The following is a 17,698-nucleotide window of genomic DNA, read 5'->3' as shown; positions in this document are numbered from 1 at the left end:
ATTGGACCGATAATTTTCCTTCAACACGTGGTCATTTACAGTGGTGGCAATGTAGAAATACTCTGTTACAAGTAGAAGTCAGTGTCAACCTGAGTATCACTCCAGAGGGTTGGGGGCTGTGAGGCAAAATTATCACCCCAGATGGGACTCGAACCCACAATCCCTGGCTTAGGAGGCCAGTGCCTTATCCATTAGGCCACTGGGGCTCAATCTCACCTTATACAAGTATGCCTATTTAAACATACAAATAAGAGTGTTATAACAGCGTTATAACAGAAGCAGTGACATGTTACTTACACTACCAACCTATGTTGCAACTCTTACTGTACATAGAGGGAATTCCTTTCCAGCTCTATTGTCAAGTCTTAGTCAACATTGATCCCCCCCCCCCCTTAAATAAAAATTCTAAGCTGCATGCAGCAGCGGCCAATTTCTGTGTTAAGTCTTGTGTAGGTTAAGAATAGGTAGCTCAGTTGAACAGGCTCATTAAATCGTTAAATCGTTACTCATGTCACGCAAATGGACTGAATAAAGACACCTGAAAACCGTTAGCAAGTCCGTCATCAGTCACATCAATTTGTTCACAACTTTGATTGAAATGATCTGACATTTATGTTTGCTCAGTATTATTCCGTCGTCGGACGGTAACGCAATCTTGTTTAATGTGGATTTGTAATGTTATCGAGTCACTCGATACTCGACAGTAGCAGCAGTGTTGTTGTCCTTCTTGCTCCCAGCAGGCAGGCAGCAGTGTTGCCAAGTCTGATGTTTATAAGCGACTTTGGGTTTGTTTTTCTCCAAAGATGCTTGTAAATATTGGTTAGTTGCGATTTTTGGGGCTTGTTTCTAAAGTGTAGTTGCTTATTTGGGCTACAACCTAAATGTTGTTTAAACCAGTGGTTCCAGTGGACCTTTTCATGTCAAGGACCCCCAAATTAAAATGTACTTGGCCACAGATGCTGAAAATGTTTGTGCCAGGGACCCCCGGGGGGTCATACAAATGACCCCCCGGGGTCATACAAATCTTGTATGGGGGGGTCAGCCCCCCCCCCCCCCCCCCATACAAGATTTGTGTGTTTAAAATGTTTCAAAAACTTTATTTTTCTAGATTTTTCTTTGAAAACGCATCGCAATGGGACACGTTGTAGATCTGCTATTTTCAAATAGCTGATGTGTTCATGTGTCTAAAGTGTAGTTGCTTATTTGGGCTTGCTGTCTAATGTTGTTTAAACCAGTGGTTCTGAAACATTGGATGTCAAGGTCCCCCAAATTGTATGTATTTGTCTGTGGACTGAAAATATTTTGTGCCTATGGCACCCATGTATCGATTTGTGTTTAACAAACCCAAAAAGTCCCAAGATTATTTTGAAAATAGCTGAAGTGGTTAATGTATGTTTTGTAATAATAATCAAAATCTACAAAGTAACTAGTAACTAAAGTTTTCAAATAATTGTAATGGAGTAAAAGTATAATATTTTCCTGTGAGATGTAGTGGAGTAGAAGACAAAGTACATACAATTGGGAATACCCCTGTAAGTCAAAACACCTCAAAATTGTACTTAAGTACAGTACTTTCCACCACTGGTTTCTTATAGCCGACGGGCGATGGCGACGCATATTTAGGTGCTCATGCTTCTTTTGGGATTGTTTTCCTAGACATGGTTGCTTATTTCTCTCCCAAAATCTGGCAACACTGGCATTGACCCACAGTGGAGGAATGGTTGACAACACCGGCTAGTTCATTTTTTGGTAACGCTATATTATACCATTTTTGGGGGAATTTCCGTTTACAGTCACATATAATGAATTTACTACCGTCCAACCCGCATGGGAACGGGCTCCTGTATGCCGGATTTAACCAGGACCACGGTGAGTAAGAAGTTAAGGGTGGTTGTCCATTTATATATCCTCCTAAATAAATGGGATTGGCTGCTAAGCGTCGTGGAAGCTAAGCTAACGATGCTAACTCGACGTTTATATGGTTGATGTCATGAGCCCTAGGTTCAACCAAGGCTAGTTAGCTACTTAGCTAGTTAGCTGGCCCAAGATACAGACCGTATAAACAGCGGAGAAGTCCAAAACATTATGTTTATGTCATTAACGCATTTAGCCTGCACGCTAATCTTATTTAGCTGGCCAACATCATGACAGCTGAGCTGCTATATCCTTGTCTGTGCGACGGTAAACAATTCAACAGTTATAGCGTGATCTCTTTTGTTGTTTTCAGCCTAACGTTAAACACACGCACACACAGTACTGTGTAAAATGTCAAATATAAACATACTAGCAAACATCAAAACTGTCCTGAACCAGTGTGGTCAGTTAACTAAACTGAAGCTAGTTTAGTGTTAAGTCAATTCTGTGTGACGTTAGCTACAATAGCTAGCCAGGATTGCCACCTTCTGTTTGGCAGTGGTGGAAAATGACTGATTTTTTTAAATTTAACTTAAAAGTATCATGTCAATGTAGAAGTATTCTATGTAAAAGTCCGGGAAAAAAATACTTGAGTAAAAAGTACAAAAGTATTGGTATCAAAATGTACTTATTCTGCAGAATGTCCCATTTCACAAGTTTTCAAAAAATCTACACGATATGCGATGCATTGTGAGCTTGTAGATCTGCTATTTTCAAATGGCCGAAATGTATGTAGGGCTGAAGTGCTTACTTTATGTTTTCGTTTTGTAATAATAATCCAAATCTACAAAGTAACTAACGTTTTCAAATAATTGTATTGGAGTAAAAAGTACAATATTTGCCTCTGAGATGTAGTGGAGTAGAAGTAAAAGTACTGAAAATTGGAAAAGTACCTATTTTTTTCTTCTTAAGTACAGTACTTGAGTAATGTACTTAGTTACTTACTCCACTGGACGTTAACTACGTAGCTACGATAGTAGCCAGGATTGCCACCTTCTGTTTGGTGATGACTGATCTTACATTATGCAAACAATGTTCACACTGTAAGTGTATGATGGAAACTTACAAGCTGACATTGGCTCTCTTTTAGCAGAACTAGTATGTAATGAAGTGTGTGTGTGCGGCCGGGGGTCACGTGAACATTTTTTTTTTATGGAAGTTAGTTAGTCAAACAAAAGTTTGTCAAACAATTATAGTTTGATCATTTTAGTGTTATACTATAAATGTGCTGATTGCTAGTTATCCTAGTTTAATTTGATCGATGTCTTGCCACTTTGTATTTCTTTGTGGCAGTATGTTGGGTTAGTAACTGACCTGATGTGAATCAGAATTAGCCTGCCTCTGTTCCTCTGCCATCAGATTATGAAAAAATAAGTAACTATTATCAGCGGAGTCCAATTAACATTCGTAAAAAGGTGTAATTAGACTATAGTTACGTTGTCAAGGAAGCTTGATTACATATTTTTATTATGTCTTTATAATATGGAAATGTTCAAGTTCAAAACCCCCACCCCGAGAGCTCAGCAGGGAAGTCTGGGTCTTCTTTCTCAATGCAGACACGCCTGCTGTCCCAATGTCATTCCACATCTCAGCTGGCCCCTTGCCCCCTTTCTACTAGATAGGCTGGCAGATACTAAAACATAGCCTAGTCTCTGTGAAGGAGCCTCTCCAGCTCCTCACCTAGGCCGATCATGTGAAAGACAAAGGTGATGGTAGGCTCAGGGGTCACTGCTGGTGGAGATGTTGATGGGTCATTGGTTATGGGGTAAACAAACCATGCTATGAAATGCTCCCAAACAAGTGGATTTTATTGCACAATGTTTTGACCTGAAATGGTCTTAAAAGGGACCTGACAAAGACCTTTTCACTCTTGAAATGTATTGTGCATGTGCATGCATTTTCTTGAACAATGCTATGCTAGCATATCATTGAAAAGTGCATCTTTTCAATGCCTACATTTTAATTGTAAATTGAAGCTGACATGCAAGGTTTCTCTGCCCCGTAAGGCCCACAGAACAGATTACACAGTCAATGGGTTCTATTGTTTATCCTGGCAATGCTATTGGATATTAAATGTCTTGTATTTGCATTGAAAATGTTTTGCTATGTTTAAAGAGGAAAATGAGTTTGTGGAACTCAAATTTGTGAGACTGCCGTGACCGTCCATTCATTTTGTTTTACTATAAGGTGCAACATTTGCAATGTTCGATTTTGTAGTAATACAGAAATGTTCCTATTAGATTACATGTTTTGTAATCAGGGATTATGTTACTAATTACACAAAAAATTTAATCTATTTGTATTCAGTAACTGTGTGTACCCCATATGTGAAGGTAAATGTTTACTTCAGTGTCAGTAGTCTCTTTTTAGGAATGACTATAAACAATAAAACATCCACTTTAAAAATAGGTGACAGTGAAATGTCTGACCTCACATGACCTCTTGAAGCATTATGGTGCTCTGACATAATTCATAAGATGCAGGCAAAATGATTAGTCTCTGTTTGTTTGTTCTTGTTATTACGTTTGTGTTCGTTTACATGTGAAAATGTTTAAAGTTAATTACCAATGTGATTTGGTTTTGTTCTCCCAGGGTGCTTTGCCTGTGGAATGGAGACTGGATTTCGTGTGTACAACACAGACCCTCTTAAAGAGAAGGAGAAACAAGGTAAAGAGCACAAGATTTGTCAGTAAACATTTAACCACTTAATTAAGCACTATATCTGTAAATTGTACAAAATAATAGAGAAAATAGCCAGTCTACAAACTCACAACGTATCATGATGCTGCAGTGCGTTGTTTGACCTTGTAGATCTTCTGCTCTTTTGACATTTCTTTGAAATTCTTGGAATTTTTCCACCTATATTAGTGACATGCACAGATTAGGGACGCCATGGTGGTGGTTAAGTAAAATTCAATGTCTTGAAACATTTTTGTTTGAGTACCTATAGTATGTGTTGGATGCCATGCCAGCATTGAAAGCTTGCTCTTTCAGCCTTGGGATTCCATCACTATAATTTGTAACGTTCAACATTGTAGCTGTTGGCAGCCCTTTTCAGCAACTGAACAGACAGTTAAGTTTAGAGTATTTTCTGAAGTGTCTGTTGTATGGATGTAGAACAATAGTAAACCAGGCAATTCTGATGCATACAGGAACACAGCAACTCGACAGCAAGACACAAGGTACTTCCTTCCTGTGCTCGATGAGAATTGATCTAGATGTTATTTGAAAGTCTATAAAGGAAGTTAATAATTCCCCAAAAGATGTCTGCACGTGTGACTCAGCACATGACCAGATCCAAAGTAACTTGTACGATGTACTTATGGGAATTAACGACTGTGAGGCCAGGAGTTTTACTACGGTAGTAGTCGGACTCAGCCCTGGCTTTTAGTGCTGACTCACATGCAGACGTTCTGGTGGCAAACTTTTTACAGCATGAACTGATTCTTTTCCCTTGGTCTTGTGTGCACGCTTTACATCAAGAGGCTTGTTTCATTGTGTGGAATGTTTAGGGGTTGTCATTGTGGTCTGGGCTGCAGAGTCAGATAATTTGAAATTTAAAACCCTCAGGCCTCCAATCAAATGATCATAAGCGTTCTGATAAATGTGATTTAAAAGTTGGCACATGTTTACAGTCAATTCCAACCATGAGAGAGGCTAATTGTTTCAGTTTGATCTCCTTTTTGGTCGTGTTGCTTCCTGGATTGTAATGGGCTCGCTTAGTTGTCACAGGTCAGTGTTATTGGCAATGTAATGGGCAATGAAACATTTTCTTTGTCTTTCAGAGTTTCTGGAGGGTGGCGTTGGCCATGTGGAGATGCTATTTAGGTGTAACTATCTAGCACTTGTTGGAGGAGGAAAAAAGCCCAAGTATCCTCCCAACAAAGGTATGTTACTTGCAACTACTAGGTTTACTTTAGTTAATTTGAGCTGTTTCCTCCCCTTTCTTTCTTTCTTCCCCATTGCAGCTCTTCATGCAGTTTAATGCTGATTCAGGCACTTTCATGAGCAATAGTTACATTTTATGAAACTTTGTTGTGAAATTATTATGGCTTCATGACTATCTGAAAGTCTCTGGTTTTGGTCATTCTAGTGATGATCTGGGATGACCTGAAGAAGAAGACTGTTATTGAGATTGAATTCTCAACAGAAGTTAAAGCGGTGAAGCTTCGGCGTGACAGGTACAACTCCCACTCCTACTTAATAATTTGTAACGATTCCCCATAATTGTGCTGCTTGTCCTTCGAGTGTTGCATTATGCAACAGAGGGAGAGAATGACACAAACCTCTTCAGAGATCTGTTCTGACAAAGGTCTGCTTTGAGTCTGCAGCCACTTAATATAAATAATTCTAATGGTGTAGTAGTACTGAGACATTACCAGGCCATAATGCCGTAATAGTTTATTGCAACTGGATGTTACTTTCACTCTACAATGGGAAATAACATGTACCCAAGTCGACTACTTAAAGGTAGGGTAAGTGATTTGCGTTGGTTAAAATAATTGTTAAATAGCTCTATATTCTGATGGTACTCATTGCTATAGAGTGTTTGTTCAGTATTAGGAGTCTCCATGTCTCTCCAGCTCTTTATTAAACAGAAAATGCATTTTCGTTTCAGTTTCAGTTTCATTTCCAATTTTATCCAACCAGGACAGAGAACTCAATCAGGATACAGATTAGACAAGTGAAATTGGAAGTGATGACACTAAGAAATGAGCAGACAAAATTGGAACTGGAACACTATACAAATTAAGCTTAAAAATTCCTGATTGGCTGAGATTTTGACACCTACCGAAAAATGTATTTTCTGTTTATTAAAGAGCTGGAGAGACAGGGAGACATCTGTTACTGAAAAAACACTCTATAGCAATGATTACTATCAGAATATAGTATTTTAACCTTTTAACAAAATACTTTTTGTTTTAGCCAAAAAAAAATCACTTACCCTACCTTTAAAGACCTAAATAAATGTGACCAATATTTGTGAGCAGTAACAATTCTCACACCCACTGACGCAAGACTCCTGTGATGTAATCGATGAACAAAATGTGTCATTGCTTGCATTCCATTTGCAAGTTTGTTGTAGCCTGGCTGAAAGACTCAAACATCCTATTCAATTAGATTTTGAAAGTGAGATCCGTAGAGATCAAGAGTTCCTGTCCATTGTTGTACCGATGGTGTTGTCCTTAAAATGTGTCCATATAGAGCATCGCAGTTCCCGCCCACTTCCTGGTTTTTCCTGGTTTTGATTTTATTTTATATTTAATTATATGATATACTATATTTAATAAATACCCTTTGTTTTGCCGTTTTCAAAAAAATTATAATCACAGAATCAAACGTTTTATGGTCATGATGATGGTCATGTTTTATTGGCTTGATTCTAGGCTTAAATTAATTGATATAAATATTTTTGGAAATGTCAATGGGAAAAATGCATTGAGTATTTTGCGGTGGAACCCGGAAGGGGCGGGAACTGCGATGCTCTATTGTATAATATATATTAAAAAAAACAGGCCACATCAATTTACTCATAATTGATCCTCTAAAGCAGTGGTTCCCAAATGGTGTTCTGTGAAACAAGTCCAGGTGTGCCTTGGGATTTTGTGACAACCTCACACGATTACTGCAATATTTATACAACTACTCAAAAAAGTTATTAATTATCTTTGAATTTACTATCAGTAGTTTCCCAACACTTTCAACCTGGCGTCCCTATTTTGGACATATTTCTGCTATGAATACAGGTGTCCCTTGAGATTTTGACTTGCCCAATGGTGCGCCTTGGGCACAAGACGTTTGAAAACCACTGCTCTAAAGTCCCTTCTGGTTGTCATTGGGTGATATAACCGATTGTTTTGTTTTTTAGATCCGACCCAAAATAAAGTTCACTTGTGCATTCTGCTTTACACATTTTCTGTTTGTCTGAAATGCTGTTTGTGCTGCTGCTTCTTTGTGCTCAGGATTGTGGTGGTCCTAGACTCAATGATAAAAGTCTTTACCTTCACCCACAACCCCCATCAGCTGCATGTGTTCGAGACCTGCTATAACCCCAAAGGTCAGTCCATTCTGCTGTCCATCTCCCAATATCGGAACAACCTGAGGCCTGTAATGCGAAGCAGGATTTGGGGTTAGCGAGGTAAATTCAGCTTACGAGTTGACTGGTCGTTCAATGCTTACCGGGGGTACATCACCATGGTAACTCATACCTAACCTGCTCCGGAGATAACGGATAACCATGTATAAAAGCACTGCCTACTAGTTCTCTTGGAAAATGGCGTCACCATTCATGAGCTTGGTGCGCAGATTGTGTGTGGGTCTCTTAGAGAGAATGTTCATACTTCATAGACCAGCAAAACCCTTTAGCTTTTCCTTTTCCTGATGATCTTTTTATGAGATGTATAGATTTTCATCTGAGAGAGTGGGATATCTGTGTCAGCTTCTTGAACCATGAGCTGTTGGCTGCCAGCAATAACGAAACCATTTCATTATGCTTGTGTATACCTATATCACACAATAGAGACTGCTAAAGCGTTAAAACCTTGTAGTTATTGTACTTATAAGACATGAAGGTAAGCCTACTTAACCACTTTGAATTATGTTTATATTTATGTATTATTTGCTCCCAAGTCTGTTAGCCAGGATTTGCAGCTGAAGGAATAAGGCTACAATTCTCATAAGAATATGTATAAGAACACATTAATTTAATGGAATACACAAATGTAATTGTAGTCAGTCAGATCTACTCATGTGCTAAATGATGGGCCAGTGATATTATAATAAGTCTGAGGAAGAGCCTTTGTTAACGTGAACGTGTGTTAAATAACAATCCTGGTTTGTGGATCTTTCTTTTTTTATCATTTCTTATTTGCAGTGACATTACAAGCCTATTGACTTAAGCATTCACCGTCCTACATTTGGCAGCTTGAGCTGTGTCGCTTTGAGCTTGGATTATTATGTGTTTGAATTGTGTGTATATGTCTAATATTATAGCTTGCTGTTCATTTTGTGAAATATGCCTCTCTGCTGCCACTGCTAGTAGTTTTGTCCATGTTTGTGATTGGTCATATGCCGTGAACCCTTTTATGTGAACGTGCTCATGGCTAGATTGGGAAATCCTGGGTTGACTTACCAAGTTGATAACCACCTATGTGAGGCCGCTTAGCATGATTGTGGTTTTTAAGGTTAGTAAAGCCAGATAACGAGAACATATTGTGGGTATGTTGAACTTGCTTCGTAGTACAGGCCTCTATTAGATACTAATTAGACATGCAACAAACATAGCAATGTAGTTAGTGCAATAGTAAACTGATGCATTGACGGTTCACTGCACAACAACAATGCCATCATTGGAAAAACTAAAATAGTGTTGATTTCTAAATCAAAGCGCGATACCCTTCAACCCCCTCCAATGTCATCTAAATTTGCCTCCATCTCCTTTCCTCAGGTCTGTGTGTACTGTGTCCCAATAGCAACAACTCTCTGCTGGCGTTCCCTGGGACCCACTCTGGGCATGTGCAGATTGTGGACTTAGCCAACACAGAAAAGCCCCCTGTTGACATCCCTGCCCATGAGGGGGTGCTGTGCTGTATCGCACTAAATCTGCAGGGTACAAGGATAGCTACTGCATCAGAGAAAGTACGCCACACCTGGACTATTCAGCACAAACACATGATTCTCTATGTTTTAGGCTATTGTGTTCTTTCCCTCATTGGTCGCTGAGATGTGGCTTATTTATGTTGTCTTTCCATAGGGTACTCTGATAAGAATTTTTGACACTTCCGCGGGTCAGCTAATCCAGGAGTTGAGACGAGGTTCACAGACGGCTAACATTTATTGGTGAGCATTGAACACAATCATCTTTATCTGTTGCTTCTGTGATCTGAAATGGAAAAACTGGAAGTAGCGATTCACTCATTGCATGTTTAGATGACGATAATTGACAATATTTGGACTTCTAAAACAAGAGGGAGAAAAAAAGACAGACTTACTCAAACTGATACACCGACATGATTCAGAAGAGGAGAATGTTCCTGAATCTAGATCTTCTCTGCCCACTCACCGCCACCTAGAGTCCTGCATGAGCCCTTCATTTTGGTTCTGCAGCCACCACACCGCTGTCAGTTCCAATACTGAAGTGGTTCCCAGTATCAGGACAGATTCTGTTCACGAAGCCACCCCACCTCTTTTTCCAGCACACAAACCTTATCCTGATCAGTTAGGTTCATTCAAATCATTTTTCACTGTGTAATAATAAAGGAAATGCATTCATTGTTTAATAATAATGTTATGTTATGGCTGCTATCTTTCATCTCATGTTAGTCAGGTTCACTTGTTAATTCAAGATGTTTGGGTAGGCAACTGTATGTTTATCTTGACTTCAGAATATAGAATTCTGACTTGAAATTTGACCACCCCAGGGTTTGAAGAAATGTTTGTCAGGTGTTTTTTTATCTTCTATTTTGTTTTGTGAATCCTGGACCCGACAACCCACCCATACTACTCTGTCTGATGTGTGTAATGACTGATGTCATTATTTTCCTTCTGCTTTGTTTTACACAGCATTAACTTCAACCAGGATGCATCCCTCATTTGTGTGTCCAGTGACCATGGCACAGTGCACATTTTTGCAGCGGAGGACCCCAAAAGGAATAAACAGTCAAGGTTGGTCCTTCACGTTCATTCATATCATTTAGGGCTGCAACTATTGATTATTTTCTTAGCAATTATTTTACAGACAACTTTTTTTATTAATCAAATTACAGAGAAGCATATTTTCATATATTTATATTTATGATGCACAAAGGTGTCATGCAAAAATAGTCTATCTACAAGCTCACAATCTGTCGTGAGCTTGTAAATCGTCTATTTTCTGTATTTCTGATCATCTTTTATTTTTATTAACTGACAAATCATGTTGGATAAACCTGAGTATTCTTTCTGCCTCGGTTTACGTTGCTATTGAAGCTTGTAAGCTTATACATTTTATTTATTTATTTAGTAGTAGTATGTAGTAGGCATGTATTAAGCGGCACTGCATCGGTCCTGTGTCACCTTTTTGGGTTTATTTTGCAATGACCAACTGTACGCTGTTTCGCTGTACATTATCCCTTACATGATGAATGGCTGCAAAAAACCCTAACCTGGTGGGTTGTAATTGCTTTTTCTGTTTCAGCTTGGCATCGGCCAGTTTTCTTCCCAAATACTTCAGCTCCAAGTGGAGCTTCTCCAAATTCCAGGTCCCTTCAGGCTCCCCCTGTGTGTGTGCCTTTGGAACAGAGCCCAATTCTGTCATAGGTAGGTCCACGTTGGGACAAGGTGATGTCTAACCGTATGACTCTCATGGCTAAATATGTCGCTGAACCAAATTGACAGATTTTCAACGGAAAAGGCACTTCCACACCTTTCAGTTGAAAATGTCCTTTTGTCATACAGTATGAGCTTTGTTGACGGGGTCGACTAAGTGTGTGTTTTTTTTCTTTAACCCATTGTAGGTATGCTTAGCACAAATGCTCTTTTTCAGCAAAGCCCTGCACAATTACGCAGACACACTCTCGCACACATTAAAACCGGGAGCTGCCCAGTACAACTACAGTCTTATACTGTTGGCCACTGAGCAGCTAGGGGTTCAGTGCCTTGCTCAAGTTCACTCCAACAGTCTTAAGGGAGGGGTGAGTGGTGGTCACCCAGATGTTTCCTGCCGGTCCGGGGGATCAAACTGGGAACCCCCCCCCTCCCCCACAACCTCCTCTAACCTTAAGGCCACCGCTGCCCCCCAATGTGTGCACGTTCAGAGTATTTGTATTTCAAATACACTCATAAAATAGACTAAAATATTTCAAATAGACTAAGCCACATGGCAGCCTGAACATCTAGTATATACTGTGCGGCCGTACATGATTAAATTACGGGGTCAAAGTATAGTGTGGATGCAAAGGTAATCATTCATTACAGTCTACTTACTGTAGATACAAAATGTGCATTATACTCTCCTCTATGCAGTGTTGTGGTCTTAAACTGATTTTGTTTTTCTCCCCAATTTAGTTGCCATGACAATTCCCCCAAATCCCCTATCTCCATTGTGTATAATCTCGGTGACTGCCAAGTGCCAACCCCTATTGTTGGTCTGTAGTAGTCGCTAGTGCAGAGACGGAACACTCTCCCCTGTTGGGATTCCACGCACGAACACAGCCAATTGTGTTTGTTGGAGCGCCCGGCCAAGCCGGAGGCACCGTGGAGGAATCGAAATCGTAAACTGATTTGTCATATGTCTGGTCTGTTAGTGTAAGTGCTTTAGTCTCCACTCTTACACTCTTGCCTCGTCTAACTTAATTCCTTCTCTTTATCTCTTCCTTCTCAGCCATTTGTGCTGACGGCAGCTACTACAAGTTCCTGTTCAACCAGAAAGGGGAGTGTTCCAGAGACGTTTACGCCCAGTTCCTGGAGATGACGGACGAGAAGATATGACCCTTTGACCCCTCTGCAGACTTGCTATACTCAGCCTTGACTCATGTTTTTTTTTTGTTATTTTGGAGGGAGGAGAGGTTGTGTGCCCTATCCCTCCTGATCTCAATGGACTCTGTAAAAGAGCATCAGATTGGGGATGAAAAACTGAAGACAGGAGAAGCACAGCTGTGGGGAAATGTTCACCGCAAGGACGAATGCAAGCAGCAACAAAAACTGGTGATTTTCACTGATGTGATACGTTGCCTCTGGGACGCCTGGGAAAGGACACGGGGACACAAACACTGACTTTAAACCTCCCAAATAAAACACTAGAGGGAGAAGAGGGAAACTTATTTTTTGAAAGGACAAAGTATTGCTTTTTTTGTTTTTGAATATGTCTTCCGTGGAATTTGCAATGGATTATTATGGCTATTTTTTAATCGCATTGTAGATTCTAATAGGTAGATGGATATTAAAAAAAAGATTTTTGTCAACTAACACCACCTAACCTAACTATAGGGAGTGCCTCTGAGCTGAGACTGGATGTATGTGTGTGTACATATATTGCCATATACGTGTGTGTGTGTGTGTGTGTGTGTGTGTGTGTGTGTGTGTATATATACAAATGTGCAACATCAGCGGTTGGCAATGCAGCATTAAGGCCCATTTATACTCGACGTTAAATACAGATATGGTAACGGACGGAGCCTCTCCGTTCGTATGCTGCACTTAATTCCATCTTTCTCTGTACGTTGTCTGAAAGCTTACGAATGCTAAATGTATGCATCCATAAGGTGCTACACCGAAAGAAACCGTGGGGGCAGTAGTGATCCCTGCAAGACCGACAGGCAGTGTCTGAAATCTCTCACTCATTCACTACTTCCTACTCCCAAACTATATAGGTAGTTTTATGTAGGGGACTATAGTGAACCCATCAGCGAATTTAAGAAACAGGGTTTGCAATAGTGACGATCGGTTGTATCCTACTTTTCGTCATGCATTGTGGGATAAGATGAGTCCACTAAGTAACATATCATTATCACTATACATTTGGACACCCATACAAAATGGCATAATCACTATATAGTCTCCTATATTGTGTGTAGGGAGTGATTTTGGACACAGCCAAATGGAGGTCCGTACGTGATCGTTGTTGCCCTATCCTGCCCTCTAGCGGATAAAATGGTTGAACACCTGTTTAGAGTAGACTGTAGTACCAAGCGAAAATATGTGAGCAATGCTGCTTGCTCTCTGAACGCGTAGGTACACAGGCATCCGTTCTTAACTGGATAATAAATGGGCCATAAGAATTAACTGACCGTGAACCGCCTGAAATGGCCCCTTTTCCTTCTATTCTGATGGTGTTTCCTTGACCGAGTTACACCTTTGACTCAAAATATGAGTTCACTCAAGATTGTTCACCTGAGTCCAATGACTCGGTGGTTCTGCTTTGTGAAATCCCATCCCAGTATTATTACATTTTTCTTATATTTACTGTATAAACACAAACGCGCCAGACTGAACATGTAACTGCTTAAAACTGTACAGAATATTAACAGGAAAAAAAAAACATTTCGTTTTTGTCAGCTGTTTTCCATATATAATTATGTGCAATATACACTTTAATTGATCACTTTTTTTTGTTTTGTTTTGGGGATCTTAAGAATGAGCGCTTTCTAAATGGGGAAAGCCCACAAACCAAAAACAACCATTCTTTCAGTTTGTCCCATCGGGAGCAAAACTTATCGATACCAGAAAACAAACCTTGGTAACATTGCAAATAATACCTTATCAATCATTCACTGTGTTCATTCACTGTGTTAATTGAACAGGTAATTGGTCTAGATAGATTGATTAAATCAAAGATCATATCTGCGTGTGACTTGATTGTTCCCTTTTTGATACGTTGTTTTGTTGGCCAGTGTAGCTGTCCACTCAATTATGTCACTTTTATTTATTTAATTTTTTTAAACTCTTGATACTGAGATAAGTGAGCATACGTTATTTGTCCTACTTCTGCTGGTTTGCTTCTAAATAACCCACACAGCCATTAACCACTTAAACCCCAGCATCCTTATTGTGGGGAAGGCTTTCGCTATATTTAGCGAAAGTTTTCCCCATAATAACAGAAAAAAACACTAATATAGAGCCCTGAGGGACTCCGCTCAACCATATGGGGGTTTAAGTGGTTAACAGATTGAGCTAGTGAAATCGGGGAATCTGAAGGGCTTCATGCAAGCCAGTGGTCAGAGAAAGGTTGGTCAGTAGACCCAGTCCAATGAACCATGTCTGTACAACAATTACATATTCATCTCTTTTTAGTCGTGCTTAAGCTGAACTTTCTACGTAATGTACCAGCATTTCATTTTGTCAAAGGTTGTACGGTCGGTAAGCAGCTCTGGGAATGCAATTTATTTGTTGCTTTCTGCTTTAGATTGTACATTTGCAAGTGTTAACTCACACTACATGATAATATTACACAATGTTCATAGACAGTGCTTGGCGGTCATTGACTACTGTAAAGATGCTGCACAAAACGTTTCTGTGACAAATTCAAAATGATTGTAAAATCCTACATTTAAATTTCAATAAAAATGTAATGTCTGCTTTTACAATTGTATGTACACTTATAAATGCACCATCGCCTTGATCATTTGTACTGAATAAATCTTCAACAGTTTTTGAAGGATAAAAGGTTAGATCATTAGCCCTCAGGGTGGCAATTGAGAAGAGGTGGAAAGTAACGTAAGTACATTTACTCAATTACTGTACTTCAGTACAATTTTGAGTATTTCCAATTTTCAATACTTTACTTCTACTCCACTACATCCCTGAGGAAAGTAACTAAGTACATTTACTCAAGTACAGTACAATTTCGAGGTATTTTTTACTTTACTTTACTTTACTTTACAAATTTCAATACCTTTACTTCTACTCCACTACATCTCAGAGGCAAATACTGTACTTTTACTCCACTACAATTATTTGACAGCTTTAGTTACTTTATAGAGTTAGATTATTATTGCAAGACATGCATTAACCACTTAGCCTACGTCCTATTTTATACTTTGGCTGTTTGAAAATAGCCGATCTACAAGCTCACAACGCAAAAAATGTGAGTACTTTTACTTTGATACGTAAAGAATATTTTGATGACTGCAATGCAGTATTTTACTTAGTACTTCTTCCATCACTGCAATTGATACCTACAGGGGACATTTTAGTAACTATTGATTATAGCAAAGATAAGCTATTTATTTACAATATCACTGGTGTTCATGAGTTATAGGCTACAGGTTGGGAAAGCCATCTAAAACTAATTCAATGTTACAAAAAGACGTCCATGCGACGTCCAAGTCAAACCTCTAAACCACCAAAAAAGCCACCAACAGGGAAAAGATACAACCAGACCCATAAAGAGAGTTATGACCATAGATTTAGAAACCTAGATACCTCATTGGCCTCTGCAGTTAACATGTAAGTGGCAGTGCAGTTAGGACGTCACATTCTAATACGGCCTGAATACCAATCTTCAGTGGCGGCCTCAGTGGCGCACCTCGCTAATCATCTTACATCATACTCCCTAACAACCGCGGACTACTTTTTTCGTCGATAAAATATAGTTTGGACAGCGTGGACTGCCATCGTAAGAATAGTATGCGGAAGTGCTCTGTCTCTGTCAATGAGATAGTTCCAATGTTTGGAACTATAGCCAGAGGCCCGCTTTGCGGCGAGATCAAAGCGTGACGTTACTCTCTTATACACTGTGGATACAACGTTACGCCGCGCGGACGTTCATACGACGTCCATACGACGTCCAAGTCAAACCTCTAAAACACGAAAAACTGACTGAGTGAGGTCCGACTCGGACGTCGTATGGACGGCGTATGCACGGCGTATGGGCGTAACGTTGTATGGACGTCTTTTTTGATGTGTTTTTGCAACTAGTGAGGTCCGACTCGGACGGCGTATGATTGGCGTATGCACGGCGGATGGACGTAACGTTGTATGTACGTCACACACATACACCCACCCCCCCCCCCCCCCCCCCCCCACACACACACACACACACACACACACACACACACACACACACACACACAGTTTCCGTATCGATCAACCCGCAGTGAATTTATCCCAGTCTGCTGTTTTCAATGAACGTAATACAGTGGTTCTCAAACTTTTTCATGTCAAGGACCCCCAAATTGACACTTTACGGCTCGCTCTAGCAGTGATTCTCAACCATCTTAATTTCAAGGACCTCCAGTTTGACATGCATTAGGCTACGGAGTACGGACCCCCATTTAAAGGCATTTCTATCACTTGGACCCCAATTTATATTGTAACATCTATGTTAATTTAACTCTGAGTGTGCAAATGGAACCAAATGCACCCGTCAGGGTCCGTTTCTTTAAGTGTAGTTTCTGGATGTTAGTGTTCAAAACATGCTTCACAGTAAAGAAGCAGCCGGGTTCGAACCCATGGCCTTTGGATCATATAGATGGTGTCTTAACATAGTGACCTACCATGACGCTGTGCCAGAAGATGTTGAAACGACGTCCAAATCAAACCTTGTAGCAAAAACACGCTGATGGGATTACTGACAATGAATTCACTTACATTCCTTCCCTTTCCCTCAGTCTAAATCAATAAACTACCAATAAAGAACATATTGTAAAGCAGGCTAAAATAATTATGTCAACAAGGTAGGGACATTAGCTGGTATTATTATTATTATTATTATTATTATTATTATTATTATTAAATACATTGATGAACTACATAAACACATTGATGAAAATACATTTGACTACAAGAGGCAACAACAAAAAACTTCCGGGAGCTATTTTGGTCTCATGTGATTGCCACGAACACCTACTGGCTGAAAAAAGTAAATGCAGGGCTTTATAAACGGCACTGAAAACATCATTGATGGCATATTTTTATTGATGTAGAATATTGATGTAGTATTGTGTATTGTGACATACCAATGACCATTGATTTCGTAAAATTACTGCCTCTTACTACAGAAAGATTTTTATTATTTTTTATTATTAAATGGTTTTGCAAAAATTATGCTGGACAGGTTTTTTTTTTGGGCATAACATGTTTACCTCTCAGGAAACAGTACCTTGATGGCATGGGACTTGAACCTGCCAAACTGTCTGTAGCAGAAGCAACCAAACAAGCACACCATATACCATTGCGCCAAGGCACCTTTGAGCCTCAGCCCATGTCTTCTAATACTTTTGAATTGTTATTTTATTTTGTATTTTAGCCTTGAAAATGTCAAAGTACTCCAAAATTTAACTATATAGGAGGACAGGAATTTGAACAT

General features: G+C 39.6%; 1 protein-coding gene across 2 annotated transcripts; it reads left to right on the top strand.

Annotated features, from left to right (window-relative positions):
- The first annotated feature begins 1,711 nt into the window (after window positions 1-1,711).
- On the top strand, window positions 1,712-14,964 carry wdr45b (WD repeat domain 45B). Of its 2 annotated transcripts, XM_080456250.1 has the most exons (11): window positions 1,712-1,869; window positions 4,507-4,581; window positions 5,067-5,096; window positions 5,700-5,801; window positions 6,008-6,095; window positions 7,878-7,972; window positions 9,362-9,552; window positions 9,668-9,753; window positions 10,477-10,578; window positions 11,090-11,211; window positions 12,275-14,964. In XM_080456250.1, exons 1-11 carry the CDS (start codon window positions 1,803-1,805, stop codon window positions 12,379-12,381), a joined length of 1,065 nt encoding a protein of 354 aa, XP_080312376.1. In that variant the 5' UTR covers window positions 1,712-1,802; the 3' UTR covers window positions 12,382-14,964. The 2 variants fall into 2 exon arrangements, with proteins under 2 accessions (XP_080312376.1, XP_080312377.1); XM_080456251.1 differs by lacking the exon at window positions 5,067-5,096.
- The last annotated feature ends 2,734 nt before the right edge of the window (window positions 14,965-17,698 follow it).

The sequence above is a fragment of the Gymnoscopelus braueri genome (assembly GCF_963280865.1).
Source record: "Gymnoscopelus braueri genome assembly, chromosome: 17".
Classification (NCBI taxonomy): domain Eukaryota; kingdom Metazoa; phylum Chordata; class Actinopteri; order Myctophiformes; family Myctophidae; genus Gymnoscopelus; species Gymnoscopelus braueri.
Note: the sequence above shows the minus strand (reverse complement) of the source record. Positions and strands in the feature narration are given on the sequence as shown.